The sequence below is a fragment of the Callospermophilus lateralis genome, chromosome 13, assembly GCF_048772815.1.
Source record: "Callospermophilus lateralis isolate mCalLat2 chromosome 13, mCalLat2.hap1, whole genome shotgun sequence".
Lineage (NCBI taxonomy): Eukaryota > Metazoa > Chordata > Mammalia > Rodentia > Sciuridae > Callospermophilus > Callospermophilus lateralis.
The window spans coordinates 39380607-39406190 of NC_135317.1; the positions used below are offsets into that span (position 1 = coordinate 39380607).

A 25584-nucleotide genomic window follows, 5' to 3' on the forward strand; every position below is an offset into this window, starting at 1 on the left:
TGATGAGGTTAAAATACCTAGATCTTATACTCATCTCCCATCTCATATATATATATATGAAAACTTTGGGTGCTTCCTCTCTCTCACCTTTTACAGCCAATAAGTTATCATGCTAGTTGTTCTTTGAGCTACTCTTTGAAATGATACCTCCTTCCACCCCAATGACTGTGTCCCTCGTTCCTGTTATACATTTTGACTCTATCATAACTTGCTTTGTGTTGTTTACAAGGATGGCAAGTACAAGATCATACAAACTTTTGTTTCCCTACAATCATTAAATGTTTACACAATCATTAAATGGTCTGATATTTGATTAGTCAGTTATGTATATAATTTTTTACAACCAATAATGTGATAGAGCCAGTGGTTAAAATTAGGTGAATAGCACAATGTGTATCAGTTTATCTGTGTCATTTTGGAATTGATGAGGTTAAAATACCTAGATCTTATACTCATCTCCCATCTAGAACTTTTGCAATTTGGGTGTCCTTTGGGGGGATTAAGTGTAAGGAAACTGGTTTTCAAGAAAATAAACTTTGTGTCCTCCTAATTTATATTTTATTTTGTTGCTATACATTTGAATTGCCAATATTTGTGGAAAAGCCTGATCAGAAATAAACTTTCCATTTTCTTATGTGCCAGTTACATCTTTTGTATATTTAATTTATATCTGTTGACAATAATATGTAGATTTATTTAGTACTGATAAGTTTTTTAATGACCTAAAACAAAATGAGTTGTTTTAGTGGGTATACTAGGTTTTAATTTAATTTAGCCTAAAGTAAATATTAACTTTTGTATTAAATAAATTTTTTCTTCTTCTTGAAAGTTAAATATTCTCTCTATCCTTTCTAATGAACAGTGGATTTATTACCTATGAGTCTATTAGTGTTCTTTATGTAGAGCCCATGAAAGAAAATGTTTTGAGGAACTAGTGCTTATAGTTATCTCAAATGTACCCCCAATTCAAAGCTGGGTAATTCTTTGAAAGAAAGATTATGTAAATGTATTTTATTAAAATTATAAACTGGTCATTTTTTAAACTATTGTAATTTCCATTTTTGTTTTTAAATTAATTCTGTGAATTCTTGTTTTTTTAGGGCATTGAAAATATAAAAAACGAAATTGAAGATGCGAGTGAACCTTTGATAGATCCTGTATATGGACATGGCAGGTAATTAACCAAACTCTCTGATCTCCTTGAGAACTTTATTTTTAGGAACTTAAGGTAAAATGTGAGTGAGGCAGATGAATTTCTTGTTAGCAGTGTTGACAGCATGGAGTCTGTGGGTTTGAGCAGTCTTGGGCTTTCTGCATTGCTTTCCTTCGTGCATTGCTTTATGGATTAGATGTTAGCTTCCAGTTGACAATGCATTATGTCAAGTTTTTAAGATAATAAGAGATATTTTTAACAAATTCTGCTTTGTTTCATTTATGAAATTTTTTTAGAAGATAGAATTTACTATTTTGAATTCGAAACAACATCCTTACCTATTTGAAAATGGTTTCTTGTTTGGGAGGAAAAAGAAATCCCCATTTCCTCTGGGGCCACCTTCCTCTCAAGGTTTTTTAATAGCCCATTTTTAACAAAATTAATAAAACATCGATAGATCATCTGCCCTTCCTTCCTTCCTTCCTTTCTTTCTTTTTTCTTTTTTCTTTTTGTAATGGGGAACGAACCCAGAGATACTTTACCATTGAGCTATGTCCCTAGTCCTTTTTATTTTCCTATTCAGAGTCTAAGTTGCTGAAGGTCTTGCTAAATTGCCTACCCAAGCTGGCCTTGAATTTGCAATCTTCCTGCCTCAGCCTTCCAAATTGCTGGGATTACATGTGTGTACTACCACACCCAGCTGATAGTTAATTTACCGAATCCACGAGTCCTTCTTTTTAGACCATTCTGCCTCAGAGGTTAAATTTACATATCTTCAATCAAAGACAAAACACATTAATAATTACATATTTTTAAAGATGATAGTTAATTATCCATCATTTTTATTCGTTGAAATATGATATCTTAAAAATTTGTTGAATTCATATGATTATATAGAATAATAGTTACCATTGTAGTAATGCATTTAACAAGACTAATTATATAAAATGGAAAATATACTCCCCCTAACTTTATTTCTTAACATGATTTCATGTAAAAAATTACTTTATCCCTTACCATAGGAATTATTTAACTTGAAGACTAGCTTTATCCATATTTTAATTGCCTTTTAATTTTTATTAATAGCCAAAGTTTAATTAACCTCCTACTGACGGGACATGCTGTTTCTAACGTATGGGATGGTGATAGAGAATGCTCAGGGATGCGTAAGTATATTTGTTTGTGTTTGTTTTATTATTAATACTTCAGTAGAACACGGTTGATTATTATTCATCTATGCAGTGGCTGCACATGATTTAGAAGTTAAGGTAAGTGCTTTCTGATAGAAGAATTCTCTACAGTTGCCAAGACACCATGGCATCAAGGATATAAATTCAGAGTCAAGCAATATTGGGGTTCACTTCCAATCAAGTATGGCTTTAGTCAGGCTGTTGAACTACTCAGGCCTTTTATATTCTCTAGTATGATATTGGGATTGTAGGACTAACTTCTTGAGGAAAAAAATAACAACTCTATACAGATAGCACAGATTTATTTGGAGACATATTGTAATTGTTGCTTAAAATGGAGGAAAATTACAGGTTATTGTGATTTGAAATATTTGCCTGAAGGGCCTAGTGGGTTTTCCTATTACTTTTAATAAGCATAATTTCCTTTAAAATGCTGGGCAAATTTCATTTTATTACTGGTCAATATAAATTTTTTAATTTACCCATTCACCTTATATTAAATAACTACTGTTTGCCTCTTATTGAAGTGTTTAGAGTAGGACGTGAAGCCAGATAGTTCTTTTAATTCGCAGGCAAATTTATTATACAATTGTTTCAAATTTATAATTACATAAAACTCATCAAACAGCAAAGCAAATGTTATGATTGAGAAAATAAGTTACTACTTTTTGTTCCCATTTAAATGATTCTTAAATTTTAGTTTTTCTCAATTTTTAGAAATATGTATAGTTAACAGAAGCATAAAAGGATACAGTGTTAAGAAAATTAAAATTTGGGGCTGGGGATGTGGCTCAAGCTGTAGCGCGCTCGCCTGGCATGCGTGCGGCCCGGGTTCGATTCTCAGCACCACATACAAACAAAGATGTTGTGTCCGCCGATAACTAAAAAATAAATGTTAAAAATTCTCTCTCTCTCTCTCTCTCTCCCTCTCTCACTCTCTCTTTAAAAAAAAAGAAAATTAAAATTTGTGGAATGTCAGAATTTAAAAAAACTGTAATGGAATCCAGTCATTTTTCTATTTCAGAAACTTAAGAACTTGAGAACTATCTTCATTTCCATTTTAGTCATATTTTTAGTTGCTATGACCAAAAGACCTTTAAGAACAATTTTAAGGAGGAAAAGTTTATTTTGGGGGCTCAAGTTGCAGAGCTCTCAATTTATAGAGGGCTGATTCCATTGCTCTGGGCCTGAGGCAAGGCAGAATATCATTATGGAAGAGTATGATGGAGGATAGTGGCTTAGAGCATCCTACCAGGAAGCTGAGCTCTAGAGAGAGCTCTCTTCTCACCAAGGATAAATCATGTTGAAATAGAGAAAGCAATCATGAAATTCATATGGAAAAATAAAAGACCCAGAATAGCAAAAACAATGCTAAGCAGGAAGTGTGAATCAGGCGGTATAGCTATACCAGACTTCAAACTATACTACAGAGCATTAGTAACAAAAACAGCATGGTACTGGTACCAAAACAGGCGGGTGGACCAATGGTACAGTATAGAGGACACAGAAACCAATCCACAAAATTACAACTATCTTATATTTGATAAAGGGGCTAAAAGCATGCAATGGAGGAAGGATAGCATCTTCAACAAATGGTGTTGGGAAAACTGGAAATCCATATGCAACAAAATGAAACTGAATCCCTTTCTCTCGCCATGCACAAAAGTTAACTCAAAGTGGAACAAGGAACTTGATATCAAATCAGAGACATGGCGTCTGATAGAAGAAAAAGTTGGCTATGATCTACATACTGTGGGGTCGGGCTCCAAATTCCTCAATAGGACACCCATAGCACAAGTGTTAATAACTAGAATCAACAAATGGGACTTACTCAAACTAAAAAGTTTTTTTTCAGCAAAAGAAACAATAAGAGAAGTAAATAGGGAGCCTACGTCCTGGGAACAAATCTTCACTCCTCACACTTCAGACAGAGCCCTAATATCCAGAATATACAAAGAACTAAAAAAATTAGACAATAAGATAACAAATAACCCAATCAACAAATGGGCCAAGGACCTGAACAGACATTTCTCAGAGGAGGACATACAATCAATCAACAAGTACATGAAAAAATGCTCACCATCTCTAGCAGTCAGAGAAATGCAAATCAAAACCACCCTAAGATACCATCTCACTCCAGTAAGATTGGCAGCCATTATGAAGTCAAACAACAACAAGTGCTGGCGAGGATGTGGGGAAAAGGGTACTCTTGTATATTGCTGGTGGGACTGCAAATTGGTGCGGCCAATTTGGAAAGCAGTATGGAGATTTCTTGGAAAGCTCGGAATGGAACCACCATTTGATCCAGCTATTCCCCTACTTGGTCTATTCCCTAAAGACCTAAAAAGAGCACACTATAGGGACACTGCTACATCCATGTTCATAGCAGCACAATTCACAATAGCAAGACTGTGGAACCAACCTAGATACCCTTCAATAGACGAATGGATAAAAAAAATGTGGCATTTATACACAATGGAGTATTACTCTGCATTAAAAAATGACAAAATCATAGAATTTGGAGGGAAATGGATGGCATTAGAGCAGATTATGCTAAGTGAAGCTAGCCAATCCCTTAAAAACAAATGCCAAATGTCTTCTTTGATATAAGGAGAGTAACTAAGAACAGAGTAGGGACGAAGAGCAAGAGAAGAAGATGAACATTAAACAGGGATGAGAGGTGGGAGGGAAAGGGAGAGAGAAGGGAAATTGCATGTAAATGGAAGGAGACCCTCAGGGGTATACAAAATTACATACAAGAGGAAGTGAGGGGAAAGGGGGAAAAATATAAGGGGGAGAAATGAATTACAGTAGAGGGGGTAGAGAGAGAAGAGGGGAGGGGAGGGGGGAGGGGGGATAGTAGAGGATAGGAAAGGCAGCAGAATACAACAGACACCAGAATGGCAATATGTAAATCAATGGTTGTGCAACTGATGTGATTCTGCAATCTGTATACGGGGTAAAAATGGGAGTTCATATCCCACTTGAATCAAAGTGTGAAATATGATATATCAAGAACTATGTAATGTTTTGAACAACCCACAATAAAAATTAATTAAAAAAAAATAAATACATCCTAAAGGCACACTCAAATGACCCACCTTCCAGGCATATCCCATCTGTCTACAGTTACCACCAGGTTAATCCTTATTAAGAAGTTCATGTACTCATTCGGTTAGTACTCATAACCTAATCATGTTACCTCTAAACCCTCTTTCATTGTCTCACACATGTGCTTTCAGGGGCATCTAATATCTAAACCGTAACTATTACCGCAAAATTATTCACTTAGAGGTAAGGTTAGAATGAGAGCCTAGTTTTGCTAATTTTTGGCAAGTGTCACAGCATAAGGAGTGAAATTCATGGAGGGAAATAGTCATTTTGTTGCTCTGTTATCTGTAATTAAGCTTATCCTCCTCTTAGAGCTTTATTCTGACATATAGCTGAAAGCATTTCATCCTGCCTATTAAAAATCTATCAGTCTCTCTTGATTTCTTTGTCTCATGTGGGCTTCTGCTCATCCCCACTTTCTTCTTGTTTTACAGAATAAGTTTGTTAATTATGTAAGTTTTGGTTCTTGATATATGCAGATTCATCCTTTTCTGATTCTTCAAATATTGCCATTCAAGGCTGTCGCCTTGCTGTGAATACTTTTAAGTATTAAACCAGAGACTCTGTATCTAAGAGAAGAAAAAGTAGGTCCTAATCTTCATCATGTGGGATTAGGCCCCAACTTCCTTAATAAGACTCCTATAGTGCAAGAATTAAAACCAAGAATCAATAAATGGGATGGAAACAAACTAAAAAGTTTCTTCTTAGCAAGAGAAACAATCTGTGAAGTGAACAGAGAGCCTACATCCTAGGAGCAAATTTTTACCCCTCACACCAGATAGAGCATTAATCTCTAGGGTATATAAAGAACTCAAAAAGCTAAGCACCAAAAAAACTAAAAACCCAATCAACAAATGGGCCAAGGACCTGAACAGACACTTCTTAGAAGAGGATATACAATCAATCAACAAATATATGAAAAAATGTTCATCATCTCTAGCAATTAGAGAAATGCAAATCAAAACTATTCTAAAATATCATCTCACTCCAATCAGAATGGCAGCTATCATGAAGACAAACAACAATAAGTGTTGGCGAGGATGTGTGGGAAAAGGTACACTCATACATTGCTGGTGGGACTGAAAATTGGTGCAGCCAAAGTGGAAATCAGTATGGAGATTCCTTGGAAATCTGGGAATGGAACCACCATTTGACCCAGCTATCGCTTTCCTTGGTCTATACCCAAAAGACTTAAAAACAGCATACTGCAGGGACACAGCCACATCAATGTTTATAGCAGCACAATTCACAATATCTAAACTGTGTAGCTAACCTAGATGCTCCTCATTGGATGAATGGATTAAAAAAATGTGACATATATACACAATGGAATATTACTCAGCAATAAAAGAGAATGAATTCATGGCATTTGCAGGTAAATGGATGGTGTTGGAGAAGATAATGCTAAGTGAAGTTAGCCAATTCCAAAAAGATGCCGAATGTTTTCTGTGATATAAGGAGGCTGACTCATAGTGGGGTTGGGAAGGGGGAGCATGGGGGGAATAGATGAGTTATAGATAGGGCAGAGGGGTGAGATGGAAAGGGTGAGAGCAGGGGATTAGCAAAGATGGTGGAATGTGATGGTCATCATTATTCAAAGTATATGTATGAAGACACGAATTGGTGTTGACATACTTTATATACAACCAGATATGAAAAATTGTGCTGTATACTTGTAATAGAATTGTAATGCATTCTGCTGTCATTTATTTTTAAAAAAATTAAATAAAAATAAAATAAAATAAATCAAAGTTTAGCAATAACTTTGAAATATCCTTGAAAAGAAAATAGGCAGAGTATATTTTTTACATTTTTCCTTAATCATTGGGAATATTGACTTGAAGTTCAGTTACCTGATCTTAAGATCAAAATCAATACATTCATTTGGCATTTATTAGATTTGTTTCCTGATAACATGGTTGGAGATATGTACTGTAGGAAAAATTAGAGTTACTACTTTAAAATGCTTAGATACATCACATTACTTCTCTTGGCTTTAGTTATTTTTTCATATAATATGAAAGTAATATCTTCCTCAAAGGTTTGTAAAAGTTAAGATCAGATTTCTAAACGTCTTCGCCGGCTAATAGAAAAAACTATTTTCCCTCAAATGCTTATACACCTTGTTCTAGGACTAGAATATGTAAGCAAGTAACTGTGCAATAAGGTCAAATTAAACATTTTGAAATTAAGTACCACAGACATTCAGAAGGAGAAATTTTCTGGATTTAGCTTGTGGGAAAGTAGACTTCAGTAGTGAACATTTTAATGGCCATACAGAATGAGCAGAAAGGCATTTGGGAGAAAGTGCAGTTATATTTAGGAATGAGGAGGCAGAGCAGTTAGAATACAGTGTGTGATTTTCATTTCTAACTACACATCATCATTTGGGGAGCTTAAAAATATATGAATATTGAGCATGGTGTTGCATGCCTATAATTCTAGCAGATTGGGAGGCTCAGGCAGGAGAATTGCAAGTTCAAAACCAGCCTCAGCAATTTAGCGAGACCCTAAGCAACTCAGTGATATAAATATTAAAAAAGGGCTAGAGATGTGTGGCTCCGTGGTTGAATGACCATGGGCTCAATCCCCGGTACCAAAAATAAAAATATATGAGTACTCAGAGTCCAACACAGAACAGTTATATTAGAATCTCTAGGTGGTAGGCCATGGGGATATAATTTAAAATTTATCCTAGATGATTTTTGATATGCATCCAGGTTTGAGGAAAAAGTGAATTAGAGCATTGTTTATATGACAGACTAGTAAGAGGCAGGATTATCAACCTAGGTTAGGGTAAGAACATAAAATTTCTAGAAGGCTATAAAGTCTAAGCCTTTGTTGACAAGTATTAGAAGAAGTCATTGAAAGCATTGAACAGAGAAATAACATAAAACTTATAAATCAAAACCCTTAACCTAAGACAAGGTTCACCTGATTATCTCAGTACAAAAGCATTTGACCAAATACAGCATCCATTCATGTTCAAAACACTAGAAAAACTAGGATAGTAGCAACATACCTCAACATTGTAAAAGCTATGTACATTAAATCTAAGATCAACGTCATTCTGAATGGGAAAAAAACTGAAAGCATTCCCGCTAAAAATGAGCAAGATAAAGAGACCCTCTTTCATCACTCAAACTATTTCTGTTTGCTGATGACATGATCCTATATTTAGATGATCCAAATACTCTATTAGAAAACTTCTAGAACTTATAAACAAATTCAGCTAAGTAGCCGGATGTAAAATTAACAGTTTTAAATCAGTTGCACCAATGATGAATCAACGGAAAGAGAAATTAGGAAAACTATATCATTCAAAAAAATATATATATAGCCTCAAAAAAAAAAAAACCCTGGAAATCAATCTAACAAAAGAGGTGAAAGACCTCTACAATGAAAACTACAGACCAGTAAAGAAAGAAATTGAAGACCATCTTTAGAGGATGAAAAGATCTCCCATGTTCTTGGACAGGCAGAATTAATCTTATTACTATAGATGCTATACAAATGTAATGCAGTGCTACACAGATGTAACACAATTCCTATTGACATTCCAATGATATCCTTCATAGAAATAGAAAAAGCAGTTATGAAATTTATTTGGAAAAATAAAGAGTCTCAGAATAGCCAAAGCAATCCTTAGTGAAAAAAGTGAAGCAGGATGCGTCATAGTATCAGACCTTAAATTTATACTATAGAGCTAGTAACAAAACAGCATGGTACTGCCACCAAAACAGACATGAAGACCAGTGGTACAGAATAGAAGACAGACACACCCACATAAATATTTATCTAATACTAGACAAAGGTGCCATAAACATACATTGGAGGAAAGATAGTCTTTTCAGCAAATGGTGCTGGGAAAACTGGAAATTCATATTTAGCAGAATAAATTTTAATCACTGTCCATTACTCTGCATAAAAATCAACTCAAAGTGGATGAAGACCTAGGCATTAGACCAGAAACTCTGCACCTACTAGAAGAATATGTAGGCCCAACCCTCCATCATGTTGGCGTAGGAACCAAATTTCCCCAAAAGACTACTAAAGAACTAGAAGTAAAATGAAGTATCAATAAATGGGATGGTATCAAACTAAAAAATTTCTGACAGCAAAGGAAACAAGAGTATAAAGAGACAGCCTAAGAATAGAGAAGATCTTTGAGCCCTGCATCTCAAGTGTTAATCTCTAGAATATATAAAGAACTTAACACCAAAAAGACAAATAACCCAATCAATTAATGGACAAAAGAACTGAACGGGCACATTTCATGGAAGAAGAAATAGGATCAGTCAACAAATATATGAAAAAATATTCAGCATCTCTACCAATTAGAGAAATGCAAATTAAAATTATACTGAGATTTCATCTCACTTTAGTTAGAAAGGCAATTATCAAAAGTACAAGTAACAATAAGTGTTGGCGAGGATGTGGGGAAAAAAGTACACTCATACCTTGCTGTTGGGACTGCAACTGGGTGAAAGTACTCTGGAAAGCAGTATGATGATTCCTCAGAAACCTTGGAATGGAACCACTATATAACCCAGTTATCCCACTCCTTGATATATGCCCAAAGGACTTAAAATTAGCACACTGCAGTGATGCAGCCATTTTGATGTTTATAGCAGTTCAATTCACAATAGCTAAGGTATGAATTCAACCTAGGTGTCCTTCAACAGGTGAATGGATAAAGAAATTGTGGTATGTATACACCACAGAATATTACTCAGCCATAAAGAAGAATGACTATGATATTTTCCGGTAAATGAATGGACCTTCAGACTATTGTGCTAAGTGAAATAAGCAATCCCAAAAACCCAAAAGTCATAGGTTCTCTCTGATATGTAGATGCTAACACACAACAAGAGGGCAAGAGGAAGAATGGAAGTTCATTGAATTAGACAAAGGAATGAAGGAGGGGGGGACAGGAATAGGAAAGACAGTGAAATGAATCTGACAGAACATTCATAGGTACATATATGAATACACCACAGTGAACCTCTACAATTGTGTACAATCACAAGACTGGGATCCTATCTATAATAATATGTACTCCGTTTTTGTATAAATATGTCAAAATATAATGTACTCTCATGTATAACTAAAAAGAACAAAAAAATCTGTCTGTAGGATATACTAGAATGGATTCACAAATTGAAAGTTATAGCACATAGCCTAGTCGGATGAGGGGTAATGTGATGACAGAAGATACAGCAAAGAGGGAATACAGAGCAGCTAGTATTTGTGTACTTCAGTATGTTAAGCAGTATGTTTTGGATATATTATATTTTAAACCTCAGTGTAATTAAGAAAACTAAAGCCAAAATACTTTACTTCCAAAGTCAATCACCAGAGGCCTAAACTACCTGTACTTTTGACCCTTGCCCCAAGGCCTGTTCCGATTTACCAAAACATGTTCCCAGGTACCACTTTACCTCTGGGATAGACAGTACAGAACTGTAGTATCTCTGGGATTCAGCACATTCTGTATATGAAGGAAAGGTGCGAATAACTACAAATAGTGGGTTTTCAAATAAAACTTGTTGACTAAATTAACATAAGAAACATGACAAGTTGTTTAAAAGCACTTTATATGTTTTTATGGAGGAAAAAGCAATCTTTGCCTTCAAGTGTTTCATTTGAAGTGAATGGCAACTTTTTGATGTTGATAAGAATGTTCATTATACAGTGGTGACAAACATTGAATATTCCATCAACTGTTAAGTATTTGAATATCTTTTTTTCCTTTTGCTCACCTCATTAATGTAACTACCCTATGATCATACTCATTGTACAGATCAGGAAACTGAGACACTGGGTGGCTGAGTATCTTCCTTTTAATTTTGCATAGCTTAATTAGTAGTATAACTGAGGCTTGAAGCACAGTTAGTTAGATTCTATACAACAGCATCCTTAATCAGTATGATGTAATCTCTATTTAACTATGTATATTTTATGTATATTATCTCATCTATATGTGGGATGAGAGAAGTTTATCTTATTTAAATTTCATGATAACCCAGAGAGGCAGATGTCTGTGCCACTGATAAACAACTGAGATTGAATATTTATTCCATAGGTTCTTTGGATGAAGTTAATAAATGAGCCATGCACATATATATCTCAGTCAAAGAGAATGAAGGTGAAAAAGAGACTATGAAGTTATCATCAAGGTTTTTCTTTAGAAAAATAATTGAGATAGAAACCCTAATGGGAGAATTATACATAATTTTCAAGAGTTAGAAGTCACCTAAATTGTAGACCAGGAAACAGCCACTTTTAGTAGAATAATAGGAAATGGGGTCAAGAGTGTCACTAGCCTAGGGGAGGTGCACAGTTCTTTGAAGAAATAATATCCTGAGAAAAGACAAAGGCATTTTGACCTGTGAAAGAATTGAAACTTGACATTTTTGAAGATTGCTTAGAATGTGTATGCAGAAATATATTAGAGAAGAATAAAAGAGAGAAAGGGTTTAAATCAGTTGCTGTAAAGAATATAGAGATTATGAGAAAAATTTAACAATGTGCATTCAGCAGCAATAGTTTAGATGAGATTAACTAGGATTATTTTAAAGTGAATCTGACCAATAAAGTTTATAATTAGGTTTTTTTCCCCCCTAGCAATAAACTCCAATCTGGCAGTGGGAGAAAAAGTGAATATTTTATATTTAGCCCAGGAAAGGCCAAGAAGTTACAGTGAAAGATGAACAGGGTATTTTCTCGCCTTTATTTTATCAATGTTTCATCTGTCATGTGTAGTAAACATTTTTTCTCATATGGGCTTTTGCATTGAATCATGTTGAACATTTAGACTGTTTATAATTTTGGCTATTATAAATAATGCTGTAGTAAGTATTGCATATGGGTCTTTTCATATATTACTACCAGTTTGATTTCTGAAAGTTGAATGTGTATTACATATTTAGCCTTTTGTTAAAATTTTTATTTACAACTTTATTAAGATATAATTCACATACATGTTTAATACTTAAGATGTACAATTCAGTGATTTTTTTAGTAAGTTCTCAAGAGTTGTGTAGCCACCAACACAATCAATTTTAAAATATTTTCCTCATCCCCAAAAGAAATCTTGTTCCCATTACCATGTTTCTTTCCATTCCAGCCTGGTGACTACTAAAATCTACTATTTGTCTCTACTAAATTTTCATGTTCGGGACATTTTGTAAAAGTAATACAATGTCTGCTCTTATGACTGGATTTTTTTCATATATCATAGTGTTTTCCATATACCAGTTCTTCTCTCTTTTTATTGATAAGTAACATTTAATCTTACAGATATACCACATTTATTTCTTCATCAATTAACAGACAATTGGAACATTTCCACGTATGTATAATACTATTAGGAACATTAATGTGCATATTTTTGTGAGGACATGATTTAGTATTATTTACTCTCTCCCTGGGAGTTAAAATCTATATCATACAATAATTCATAAGGTTTAGCCTTTTGAGCAACATGTTAAATATTGATAATGACAAATTTCCTTCTGAAATTTGCTACACCAAATAGTAAAGAATAAACTTCCATCTATGAAAGAGAGGTCCCATTTTCTGCATCCTGGCTGACACTAGAATTGCCAGAATCGTCAATCTTGAATATTTGTTTGGTCAGTTTATTTACCGGTGATAGACTTTTAATTTATACTTCTCAGATTTTACTAAGCCTCAGCTTGATTATATTTTTTCATGTATTTGTCAGCATTTAGAATTTCTTCTTCTGGGAATTTCTGCTCCTCTTTCTATTGGCATTTTTGGGTAAGGAGTTATTTTCTTTCATTCATTTTCTAGGACTATTTATAAATTCTCTTTTAATTGTTTGTATATTAACTGTGTTGCAAATATTTTCTTCCAACCTTTCCTCTCTCATTAGCATTGTTAATGATACCTCTTATTATACTCAAGATTTTCATTTTTTTGAGGTTAAATGATTTGTTACAGCTTGGTTTACTTTTTTTTTTCTCTTTGTATCGATTTTATATTTCTACCACCCCAAGATTAAACTACTATTCTTTAATATTTTCTTCAAATGCTTTTGTGGGCCTTGTTGTTTCTGTTTCTCCTTCTTCTTCTTCCTCTTCTTCCTCCCCCTCCCCCTCCCCCTTCCCCTCTCTTTAGTCTGTCTGCATTACTTATGAGTAGTATGAGACAGGGATCTACATTATTTTTTTTTAACTTGTTTTGCTTGTTGGTGATCAAACTCAGATCCTTGCATATGCTAGGCAACCATTCTACCCTTAAACTACATACACCCTCAATCCTACTATTATGGTCTAGATATGAGGTGCCCCTAAAAGCTCATGTATGAAACAATGCAAGAAAGTTTGAAGTAGATATAGAGTTAATCCTTAACCTAATTAGTGAATTAGTCCTCTGATAGGGATTAACTGAGTGGTAACTGAAGTGGTAGGGTGTGGCTAGAGGAGATGGGAATTGAGGTGTGGCTTTGGGTATATATTTGTATCTGGCAAGTGGAGATCTCTCTCTGCTTCCTAATCACCATATGAGCTGCTTCCCTCTGCCACACTCTGCTGCCATGTGTTCTGCCTCACCTTGAGCCCTGAGGAATGAAGCTGTCTTCAGTGAACTAATAAGACCTCTGAAACTGTGAGTCCTCAAATAAACCTTTTCTCCTCTACAATTGTGCTGGTCAGATTTCTTAGTCACAGCAATAAAGTAGCCTACTAAAATACTTACCTTTTTACTTTTTCTCAAAGAATTACCCAAAGACCTGCTTCCGTTCAGTTCCCCCCTGGTAGGAAACAACTACATAATCAAAAAACAAAATTCCCATATTTGTTAGTCAATCTTCTAGCTCATCTATTCTACTGATGTATTTGTGAGGTAATATGTAAAACTATGCTATTACACGATATTATATTTTGATGTTTGTTAGTACATGTTTCTTGATATTGTACTTTTCAAAATTATCCATTCTGGGGGTTATAGATCCATAAAGTACATGCTTAGACACTAGTTTCCCTGGGTTCAACCCAGCATGTGCAAACACACACAAATTATAGTAATTTCTACGCTGAGTTTTTCAAATGAACTTTTCCCCATATTTTCTGGTTTTTGTTCTAAGAAATTTGTGAGGACTTGGAGTGAAGTCATATTGAGTTTGTAAATGATTTTAAAGAAATGACACTCTTACAATATTGAATCTTCCTATTCTTGTTCCATATGCCTTTTAAAAAATTTAGTGTTTATCACATAAATCATATAGGTCCCAATTCCCCATGCCTCATTCTAACCCAAATGTTAAAGCTATCTTTTGCTTCTGTAATAGATAGAAATACACTGCAAGCTGGGCTTGGTGGTGTACGCCTGTAATCCCAGCAGCTCAGGAGGCTGAGTCAGGAGGATTGAGAGTTCAAAGTCAGCTTCAGCAATGGCAGGGTGCTTAGCAACTCAGTGAGACCATCTCTAAATACAAAAATAGGGCCAGGGATGTGGCTCAGTGGTTGAGTTCCCCTGAGTCCAATTCCCAGAACCAACAAAAAAAGAAATACACTGCAATAAAACTAATTACCCTCTTTGCATTCTTGCCCACTCCTTCAGACTTTCACATTGCCTAGTGTGTTATTTTTCGATCATGTTTCTCTCACACTTAAAACCATTTACTGGCTGCTTCCCCTTTCAATTAAAATAAAACCCAGATTCCTTTCTAAGACTGATATCTTTCCATGGTCTATTTCCTGTCTGTCTGTCGTCATTTTCTACCACTGCTAGTCTTTTGATCTGCTTTGTTTTCCTATAGATGAGTTTTCCCATGAACGCTTTTCTACCTTAAAGGAATCCCTCTGTATTTTACACTCTTTATTGTTTATATTGTACATTTATTATTTTTGTATTTTTATTTTATGGTTTTTTAAAATATTTATCTTTGTCATGAGATTGGTGTAGAAGTGTCAACTGTTATAAATCAGAAATATAGAGTCTTGTTTTTAAATTAAAATCACTATTGTAGTCTATCAAGGCATAGTTATTTCAAGTTCATGAATTCGTGATACATATCAAATAATAATATAAACTCTAAGGAATAAGATCATTTTGAAATTCTATTATTAAGTAATGAGTTGCAACTAAGTGGCTAGGTGCTATACAAATTTGAAAAGTGTTTGGTTTATAACAATAGGAGAGCTGGGCACAGTGGTGCATACTTAAAACTCCAGTGGTTCAGGAGGCTGAGGCAGGAGGATTGCAAGTTCAAAGCCAGCCTCAGCAAAACTGAGGTGCTAAGTAACTCAGTGAGACCCTATCTCTAAATAAAATATAAAATAAGACTGGGGATGTGGCTCAGTGGGCCAGTTCAATTCCTGGTATTCCCCCCGCCAAAAAAAAATTAACAGGAGAAAGATCAGAAATGCTATTTTTGTCAAATCTTATTTGCAAAAATAAGTTTAATCGGAACCAGGTTACATTTCACATTTAAAAGATTATCTTTAGTATCAGTATGTTCCCATACAAATTTTAGTATACTTTTCAATAGTGTTTTTTATCTGAAATTTAAATTTAACTGGGTATCTTTATTTTACTTTTTTTGTTAATTTTAACAGTGCTAGTTGGATGCCCAGTTAAGCAATCTAACTTCTTAGGAATACAGCAGACTACCAGTAAGAGAGTTTAAAAAGCTCTTCATGCTCATATGTAGTTCAAACATGGCTCAAAATTATAGGTACCTTTACCTATAAGTGAAATGCTGAAACCTTTTTCATTATATTCGTTTATTTTAGCTGTCCTAACATCCTTATTTTAAAAAATTTGTTTTTTCATTTTTAACTACAGATTCTTTATTTACTCAAAAACCTTATATAATCTCATCCCAATTTAATTCTTCCCCATCACTAACTTGTGCTTAAGCAAAATAATGCTACTTGCATTCAGATCTTTGTTCTTGCTTGTTGCTGTGCCTAAAGAGCCACATCACATTTTTTAAACATTACCATCTAAACTAGATGCCTCTTATCTGTGCCTGTCCTATCCTTCGGTGAACACTTCATATACCAGCTCTTCCAAGAGGAGCTTCTGATTCTCATGTCTGAAAGATCCTACCTCTAAGTATTTTGCTTTCCTGACACTTACCACATCCTGCCTAGTCTCTTAACTGCTTATTACTAAATTGCCCTTTAGAAAATCTTATCATCTGTCCTCTCTGGGATACCTTTGTAATTTTGCACTATGCTTGGCATGTTCTTTTCAATACTTGACACTCAGGTATGTTTGTTAAATAAATGTAGGACAGTTGACTGGTTTCCAAGAGTATATAATTTGAATGTTCCAAGAGAGATTCCTATAGACACCCTCACAGCATAATTGATAGTGGAAGAGAGGACTATAAAATAGCAAATTCAAGTACTTGGAATATAACACTCTGCATAGAAATATAGTTAATCTCATTGAATTAATCAGATATGTTTAGATACGGACTGATCTTGATTAATCTTTAAGATGCAATTTAATGCTAGGGTAAAAAAAACAGACAGAAAATTCTAAATATATACTCATAATTTTAAAAAAGTGAATTCATAGAAGCAGAGAGTAGAATAGTGGTACCAGAAGATGAGGTAAGTTGGAGAGATGTTGGTCAAAGGATACCAAATTTCAGTTAAAATGTTGGAATAAGGTTAAAAGGTCTGTTGTACAATATGGGGACAGTAGTTAAAGGCAAACACTTAAAATCATAATTGATTTTAAGTGTTCTCACCATAGAAAATAAATATGTGAGTTAATACATTTGTTAATTAGTTGGATTCAGCCATCCGACAGTGTATACATATTTGGAGACATGTTCACTATCAATATATACTACTTTTATGTGTCAATGAAACATAAAAGACAAATGTATATTAGTTAGGCTGAAGAAGAGTCATTTCTTTGATGCTATGTATACTCTCATATGTAGCACTCCTAAAAATTCAATTAGAAATTGGGTAAGTCTTCATGGTTGGTTTGTCTTTTTATTCTTTTAAGATAATAAGCCAATAATGGAAAAAAATATATATATATATATATAAAACACATAATTATTAGAATTTTCTGCAAGTGAAGAATAAAATATATAATCTTTGAAACTTTCTGAGAGTCTTTACAAATAAATTCTATAAGTTGTAATTTGTGAGAATATTATACTAAAGCCTTAATGATGTTTTTTAACTGTCAAAAGAATATAATTTTAAATATATACTGTTTAATTTTAAGTATATACTCTTTTTAAGGAAATAGGCTTAATATATTTTTTAAACATTACCATCTAAACTAGATGCCTATGCATGGGATTACTGATCTATTTTGAAAAATTCACTATTCAAGATTTATGAAAAGCTATTTGGTATATTTAATAAAATATTATATACTATTCTAGATATTAGTTTAAACTCAAAGAAATGGATGATGTAGTAACAAATCATAACACTAGGTGGTAGTAATTGATTTTAATTATAAAATGTTTCTCAACATGTATTCTTTCTTGAACATGTAAACATTTAGTATTGCTTACTTTTTTTTTTTTTTTTGGTACCAGGAATTGAACTCAGGGGCACTCGACTACTGAGCCACATCCCCATCCCTATTTTGTATTTTATTTAGAGACAGGGTCTCACTGAGTTGCTTAGGGCCTTGCTATTGCTGAGACTGGCTTTGAACTCAAGATCCTCCTGTCTCAGCCTCTTGAGCCGCTGGGATTACAAGCCTGTACCACCACGTCCAGTTAGTACTGCTTACATTTCATTGGAAAAAGGAGAGATGTTTGCAGAGTATTTATCTACCTATTTGTCCTACTCACCTGCACTCTGTTTTATTTCCTTTAATGGCTCTTTCCTAAATATTCTCAAAATTTTGGTCCTAGGTCTTTCATATTCTTAAAAATCACTGAGGATCCCAAAGAGGTATTACTTATAATACTTATAAGCCAATAATAATTTTTATGTTAGAAATTATAACTGAGAATTTTTTTAAAGAGAGAGAGAGAGAATATTTTAATATTTATTTATTTATTTTTTAGTTCTCGGTGGACACAACATCTTTGTATGTGGTGCTGAGGATCAAACCCGGGCCGCACGCATGCTAGGCCAGCGCGCTACCGCTTGAGCCACATCCCCAGCCCAATAACTGAGAATTTTAAAAATATGTACTAATTCATTTTAAAATAATATGACCATTACTGGTAATACTTTTAATTTTAAAAAAAAAAAACTTTTTTGAAACAAATTAAGAACAGTGGAATTGTTTTAAATTTTTGCAAATTTATTCATTTATTATTTGTTATTTTTAGATATGACAGTAGGGTACATTTTGAGATATTTTCCATACATGGAGTGCAACCCATTCCAATTTGGATCTCATTCTTGTGATTGTATATGATGTGAAGTTGCAGTGGTCATGTATTCATAATTGAGCATAGGAAAGTTATGTCCAATTTATTCTACTGTCTTTCCTGTTTTGTGTCCCTTCCCTTCCCTTCATTCCTGTTAGTCTAATCCTATAAACTTCTATACTTTCCCTACTTACCCTTCCTTGTAATGGGTTAGTATTCACATATAAGACAGAACATTTGGCCTTTGGTTTGGGGGGACTGGCTTATTTCACTTGGCACAATAATCTCCAGTTCCATCCATTTACCAGCAATGCCATAATTTCTTTTTTTATTGCCAAGTAATAGTCCATTGTATATATATGACATGTTTTATTTATTCTAGGTTGATTCCATTGGTTGGCTATTGTGAATTGAGCTGCTCTAAACATTGATGTGTGTGCATCACTGTAGTATGCTGAGTTTAAGACCTTTAGATATAAGCTGAGGAGTGAGACAACTGAGTCAAATGCTGATTCTATTCATGTTTTCTGAGGAATCTCCATACTGCTTTCCATAGTGATTGTACCAATTTGCAGTCTCACCAATAATGTATGATTGTACCTTTTTATCCACCTTCTCGCCAATATTTATTTTTGTATTCTTGACAATTGCCATTCTAACTTGAGTTTGCTGGATTTTTCACATCTGTTTATGAATTCAATGTATTGTGATATAAAAAATCACTTAGGTGTGTAAAACTCCAATCTACATTCATGAGAGAATAAGAATAAAATAAGCAGTTAACACCATATTATGAAAATCATTTGGATCTCTTCCTGGAAAGGATCCTTTGGATCCCAAAAACTCCTAAATCATACTATAAGAATCATTGTTCTAACTCAGCTCTGCCTGGAAGAAGCTAGTGACAAAATACAAATTATATTTATTCATGCCCTCTATTAATTTTATTTTTTAAATTAATTAATTTATTGTAATTTTATATTTATGAAACAGAATGCATTTCAATTCATAGTACACATAGAGCACAATTTTTCATGGCTCTGATTGTACACAAAGTATTTTCACACCATATGTGTCTTCATGCATGCACTTAGGATAATGGTCCATCTCATCTTCTTAGTGCCCTGCCCCCTCCTTTTTCCTCCCTCTACTTTGTCTTATCTAAAGTTCCTCCATTCCTCCCATGCCCCCCATCCCCATATGGATCAGCATCCTCATATCAGAGAACACATTCAGCATTTGGTTTTGGGGAGATCGGCTTACTTCACTTAGTATAATATTCTCCAACTCCATCCATTTACCTGCAAATACCATGATTTTATTCTCTTTAAGGCTGGGTAATATTCCATTGTGTACATATACCAGGGTTTCCTTATCCATTCATCTACTGAAGGGCATCTAGGTTGATTCCACAGTTTACCTATTGTGAATTGTGTTGCTATAAACATTGATGTGGCTGTATAACCTATAGTATGGTGTTTTAAAGTCCTTTGGGTATAAACCGAGCAGTGGGATAGCTGGGTCAAATGGTTTTGATTTACATTTCCCTAATTGCTAGAGATGTTGAACATTTTTTCATATGTTTGTTGATTAATTATATATCCTCTTCTGAGAAGTGCCTGTTCAGGTCCTGTCTTCTACTTTTTTGATGTTGATTTGTTTTTCTTTTTCTAGGGCTTTGAGATGTAATGTTAGGTCATTTATTTGTTGACTTCTTTTAAGGAATGAACTCCATGCAATGAACTTTCCTCTTAGTATTGCTTTCATAAGTGTCCAGAGATTCCGGTATGTTTTATCGGTGTTCTCATTTACCTCTAGGAATTGTTTAATGTCCTCTTTGATGTCTTTTGAAACCCAATGTTCATTTAGTAGCATATTATTTAGTCTCCAGCTGTTGGAGTACCTTCTGGGTTTTTTTAAATCATTTATTTCTAGTTTCATTCCATTATGGTCTGATAGAATGCAGGGGAGTGCCTCTGTTTTTTGGTTTTTTGTATTTGCTAAGAGTTGCTTTGTGGCATAATATATGGTCTGTTTTAGAAAAGTATTCATGTGCTGCTGAGAAGAAAGTATATTCACTCATTGATGTATGAAATATTCTGTATGTTTTTGTTAAGTCTAAGTTATTGATTGAATTATTGAGTTCTATAGTTTCTTTGTTTAGCTTTTGTTTGGAAGGTCTAATCAGGGGTGAAAGAGATGTGTTAAAGTTCCCCTGAATTATTGTTTTGTGGTGTATTTGACTCTTGAACTTAAGAAAGAGATGCTAAATTCTTTGGGGCATATACATTTATAATTGTTATGTCTTGTTGACATATGGTTCCCTTAAGCAGTATGAAATATCCTTCTTTATCCCTTTTGATTAAATTTGGCTTGAAGTCTACTTTATTTAATATGAAGATGGAAACCCCTGCATGTTTCCACAGTCCATGTGAGTGATTTGTTTTTTCCCAAACTTTCACCTTGAGTCTGTGGATATCTTTTTCTATGAGATGAGTATCTTGAAGGCAGCATATTATTAGGTCTTTTTTTTTCCCCCTCTTATCCAATCTGCCAGTCTATGTCTTTTGATTGGTGAGTTTAAGCCATTAATATTTAGAATTATTATTGAGATATGATTTATATTCCCAGTCATATTTGTTTATTTTTGGTATTTAACTTGACTTGGTTTCTCCATTGATTAGTATTTCCTTTAGTGTAATACTCCCTTTGTGATTTTCATTGTTGTTTTTCATTTCCCCCTCATGTAATATTTTGCCAAGGATGTTCTGTAGTGTAGGCTTTCTAGTTGTAAATTCTTTTAACTTTTGCTTATTATGGAAGGTTTTTATTTGGTCATCAAATCTAAAGCTTAGTTTTGCTAGGTATAAGATTCTTGGTTGGCATTCATTTTCTTTCAGAGCTGGTATATGCTATTCCAGGATCTTTTAGCTTTCAGGGTCTGGTTGAAAAATCTGCAGATATACTAAATGGTTTCCCCCTATATGTAATCTGATTCCTTTTTCTTGTGGCTTTTAAAATTCTCTCCTTATTTTATATGCTAGGCATTTTCATTATAATGTGCCTTGTTGTGGATCTGTTGTGATTTTGTGATTTTGGTGTCCTGTAAGCCTCTTGTATTTGATCTTCCAATGCATTTTTCATATATTTTCATATATGTTCTGATATTACTTCATTGTATAGATTGTTCATTTCTTTGGTTTGGAACTCTAAGCCTTCCTCTATCCCAATATTTCTTAAATTTGGTCCTTTTATGTTAACCCATAATTCTTGAATATTCTGCTCATGATTTCTTAACCATCTTCACTGTGTGGTCAACATTCTTTTCAAGATTATATATTTTGTCTTTATTGTCTGAGGTCCTGTCTTCCAAGTGATCTAATCGGTTGGTGATGCTTTCTTTTAACTTGGTTTATTGTTTCATTCATTTCAAGGATTTCTGTTTTTTGGGTTTTTTTTTTAGAACCTCTCTCTCCTTATTGAACTAATCTTTTTCTTCCTGTATTTGCTTATGTAGCTCTTTATCAAAATGATCTTTTGCTGCCTGTATTTGTTCTCTTATATCATCCTTTAATTCACAGAACATTTTAATTATGTACATCCTGAACTCCTTCTCTGTCATTTTTTCTGTTGTGCTGGCCATGATTCTAATAATGTAATATTTTGGTTTGTTGGGGCACTTTCTTCTCTTGTTTTTTCATGTTGTTCATGTGTCTTCCCTTCCAGTACTGCAGATCTGAGGTGTTACAGTTTTTACTCTATAGGCTTATAGTGTGCCTGCATGTTTCCAATACCTCTCCTTTAAAGGGGGAACAATGTGAACAGATCCCAATACAAACAATATACAACCTTAAACCAAATAACTGCTATTAGGATATTTATGGTTTTGTCACAATATACAGAAATGAAAAGTTCAATTATTATTTACAATATAAACAGTAGGTTTGCAAAAGGGTCTACAGTTTCTGATGGTGGACAGAGAACCAGGGGTTAGGTATAGGATGAGATGTTGAGGGGGTAGGAGGTGAGGATATAGAGTTATTAGAATTTAGAAAGCATGAAAGAGGAATCTAAAGAAGTTGGTTAGTAGCAGGAGAATAGAGAGAAAGTGATTTGGGCAGACAAGTGGGAATACAGTAGAGTACAAAAAACAAACAAATATTAAGAAAAATTAAAAATGTAAAAATAGGAGATAAAAGAATATAAAAGACTACTGTAATATGCTATTCAGACATCCCAGCCCTCATTAGCCTAATTCATGTAAAGTACATGGTTTCACAAATGTTGGAGATGTGAGGGCAGGAGAAGAGAAAGAAAGAAAAAAAAATCGAAGGAAGATACAAGGATTGTTTTTGTAGGAGATCAGTATCTTTCCAGCTTTCCTTCTTATCCAGTATTTGGGGTTATCTGTTGTTTGCTGGTATCTCCACCCTCAGGATAGTGAAGGTTATTAGGATGGGAAGATTGGTCTTCGGGGCATAGCTCCTGGAAATGGGGTATAGCACTTTCCAGTCTCCAATGGAGACTGTACCCCAAGTATCTCCTTTGGGACCCGCTCGTGTGATGTGGGCACCTAGTCTTATCTTGTTATATCACCTGTAGACCTCACAATTCCTGGTCTCTAATTTAATTTCTAAACTGTATCTCACTCATCCCAATCACGAACCTCTCTATCCAGAGATCTTATGGGCTGCATTCTGGGGGTTGTGCACCTGTTGAGGAGAGCTGTTTTATATTGGGCAGTTCAGGACCTGGTTTTACAAGCTAGGGACTAGGTGCTTAGCCACAAGCACTGTGCCGGGTTAGCAGCTGCCGGTGAGGGAAGAATGGGGACTTTCCATACCTTGATATTGCTTCTGAGCCCCAGCTGGTGTTCTAAGCTGGGAGTTTCCCCAACTAAAGATGACACCAAAGGTGTCCCAAGATGGAGGCGACTGCTTTCAGCAATGGGGTGTTGGGTCGGGTGCTGCCAGAGGTGACATTGAATGGTGTGTTCAGAGATGCAGCTCTGTGGCATGCAGTATTGTGGCTGCCAGCTTTCTCTGGACCCAGTGCAGTATCTCCAGGTGCAAACTCCCATATGTAGAGGACTATGGCAGTGGTTGCAGTGCCCCAAGATGGAGGCAACCAGGAGAACTTGATGTTGGTAGATGGGAGTCCACACGGGAGTAGCAGCCAGAGTTCCTACACATGGGCTGCAACTGGGTGTCCTACATGGAAGCAGCAGCCAGGATTCTTGCACAGTTGGGCAACCAGGAATCCTGCACAGGTGCTAATTCCAGTGGTCCTATTCGGGCATCTGGAGGTCCTACGTAGATGAGTAGACGAGAGTCCTGCATTGATGCTGAGGTATGGAGACCTGTACCATGGTGGCTGTGATTTCTGTGCAGGAGCAGCTGGAGGTGGGGGGCAGCAGAGGGGTCCTCTAATCACTCTCAGAGAAGCAGTATTCCCACTATTGAATCCCAGAGGTCCTGGAGTGACACAGAATGCAGCCTCCCTCTAGCCCGCCATCTTGGATCTTCCCTATTAATTGTAAATTTACAAATCCAAAAAGTTAAACTAATATATATATATAAAATATATATATATATATAATATATAAAACTATATTTTATATATATAAAATATAGTTTTTCAGTGAACATAAATTTTAACCAGGAAAAAATTTTACAGACATAGGGAACCAAATGTATTTATTATATTTCTGCTTAATATACGCAAGGTAAATGCTACAGTCTCTGAAAAGATTTTATCATCACTGTTACAACTCTGTGAAGTAATCTGTTACTTCTTCATTCTTGCCATGCTTTCTTGTTTCTTTCCACCTCCATGACTTTAAATCTAAATCTAACTTCTGTGCTGATGATTCCCAAATCTCTATATCTAACCCTGGCTTGCCTGTCTTATGCCTTCCAGTTGTTTGTCTCAATTTAGAAGTCCTAAAGATACATGAGTCCCAGCTTGTCTAAGGACAAAATTATTTTTTCTATTCATACAATACCAGAATATACTTCATAATCCTTTTTAAGTTAATCTCTGTTTCTCAGGTTCCCCAGGCTAGATGCATTTAAGGAAGCTTTGGCAAACGTTTAACTTCTTAAATACATTCAGTTTTTCATACCTCTGCCATTTCCTCTGCTTTGAATTTTCTTCTTACCTCTTTTTGGCCTGGAAAACTCCTGCGTATGCTTCAGGATACTGCTCCTGTAAGTCTTCTGTGACACTGTAAGCAGGTGCTTGTATACTGCAGTGTGTGTGTGTGCCTGCGCATGTGTATACACAGCACAAACATTTTTTTTTCATTTGTTTCTTGGTAAACTCTAAGCCTTTATAGAGCAGAGACTATTTTTTTCTTCATTATTTCTCCTATCTTAAGCATACTACCTGTGTCCATTTATAGGAGAGAGGGATAGCATAAAATATCCATGTTTTAATTGTGCTACCCAGTGATAAATTTTACTAAATAAGCATGTCCACTTTTTTTCAAAATCAACTCAAGTGAACCTTTTTGCATGGATATTAGTCTTTACTTTTACTAGTAATTCTTTGGATTTCATGGAAGAAATTATTAAACAAATTAACATTGAATATAAAGTTTTATAAATACATTTAAGATACATTACCCTTATTCATCACAAAGATAATCTAGTGGTATTTTATAATTAGTGATAATACAATGATTTGATTTTACCTCTTAATACATATGTGCTGAGTTTCAAAGTATATTTCCAGGTAAAAGTATTTTGATATAGTATAAATATAAATATTTAAACACATATATATGT

General features: G+C 34.6%; 1 protein-coding gene across 5 annotated transcripts in view; it reads left to right on the forward strand.

Moving 5' to 3' along the window:
- Positions 1–25584, forward strand: part of Mindy3 (MINDY lysine 48 deubiquitinase 3) — a 79970-nt gene that overhangs the window by 23491 nt on the left and 30895 nt on the right. For all 5 annotated transcript variants that reach the window (XM_076873133.1, XM_076873134.1, XM_076873135.1 and 2 more), the window contains 2 exons: positions 1101–1174; positions 2240–2319. In XM_076873133.1, coding sequence (XP_076729248.1) covers positions 1101–1174; positions 2240–2319 — 154 coding nt within the window. The remainder of the gene's footprint in view (positions 1–1100; positions 1175–2239; positions 2320–25584) is intronic.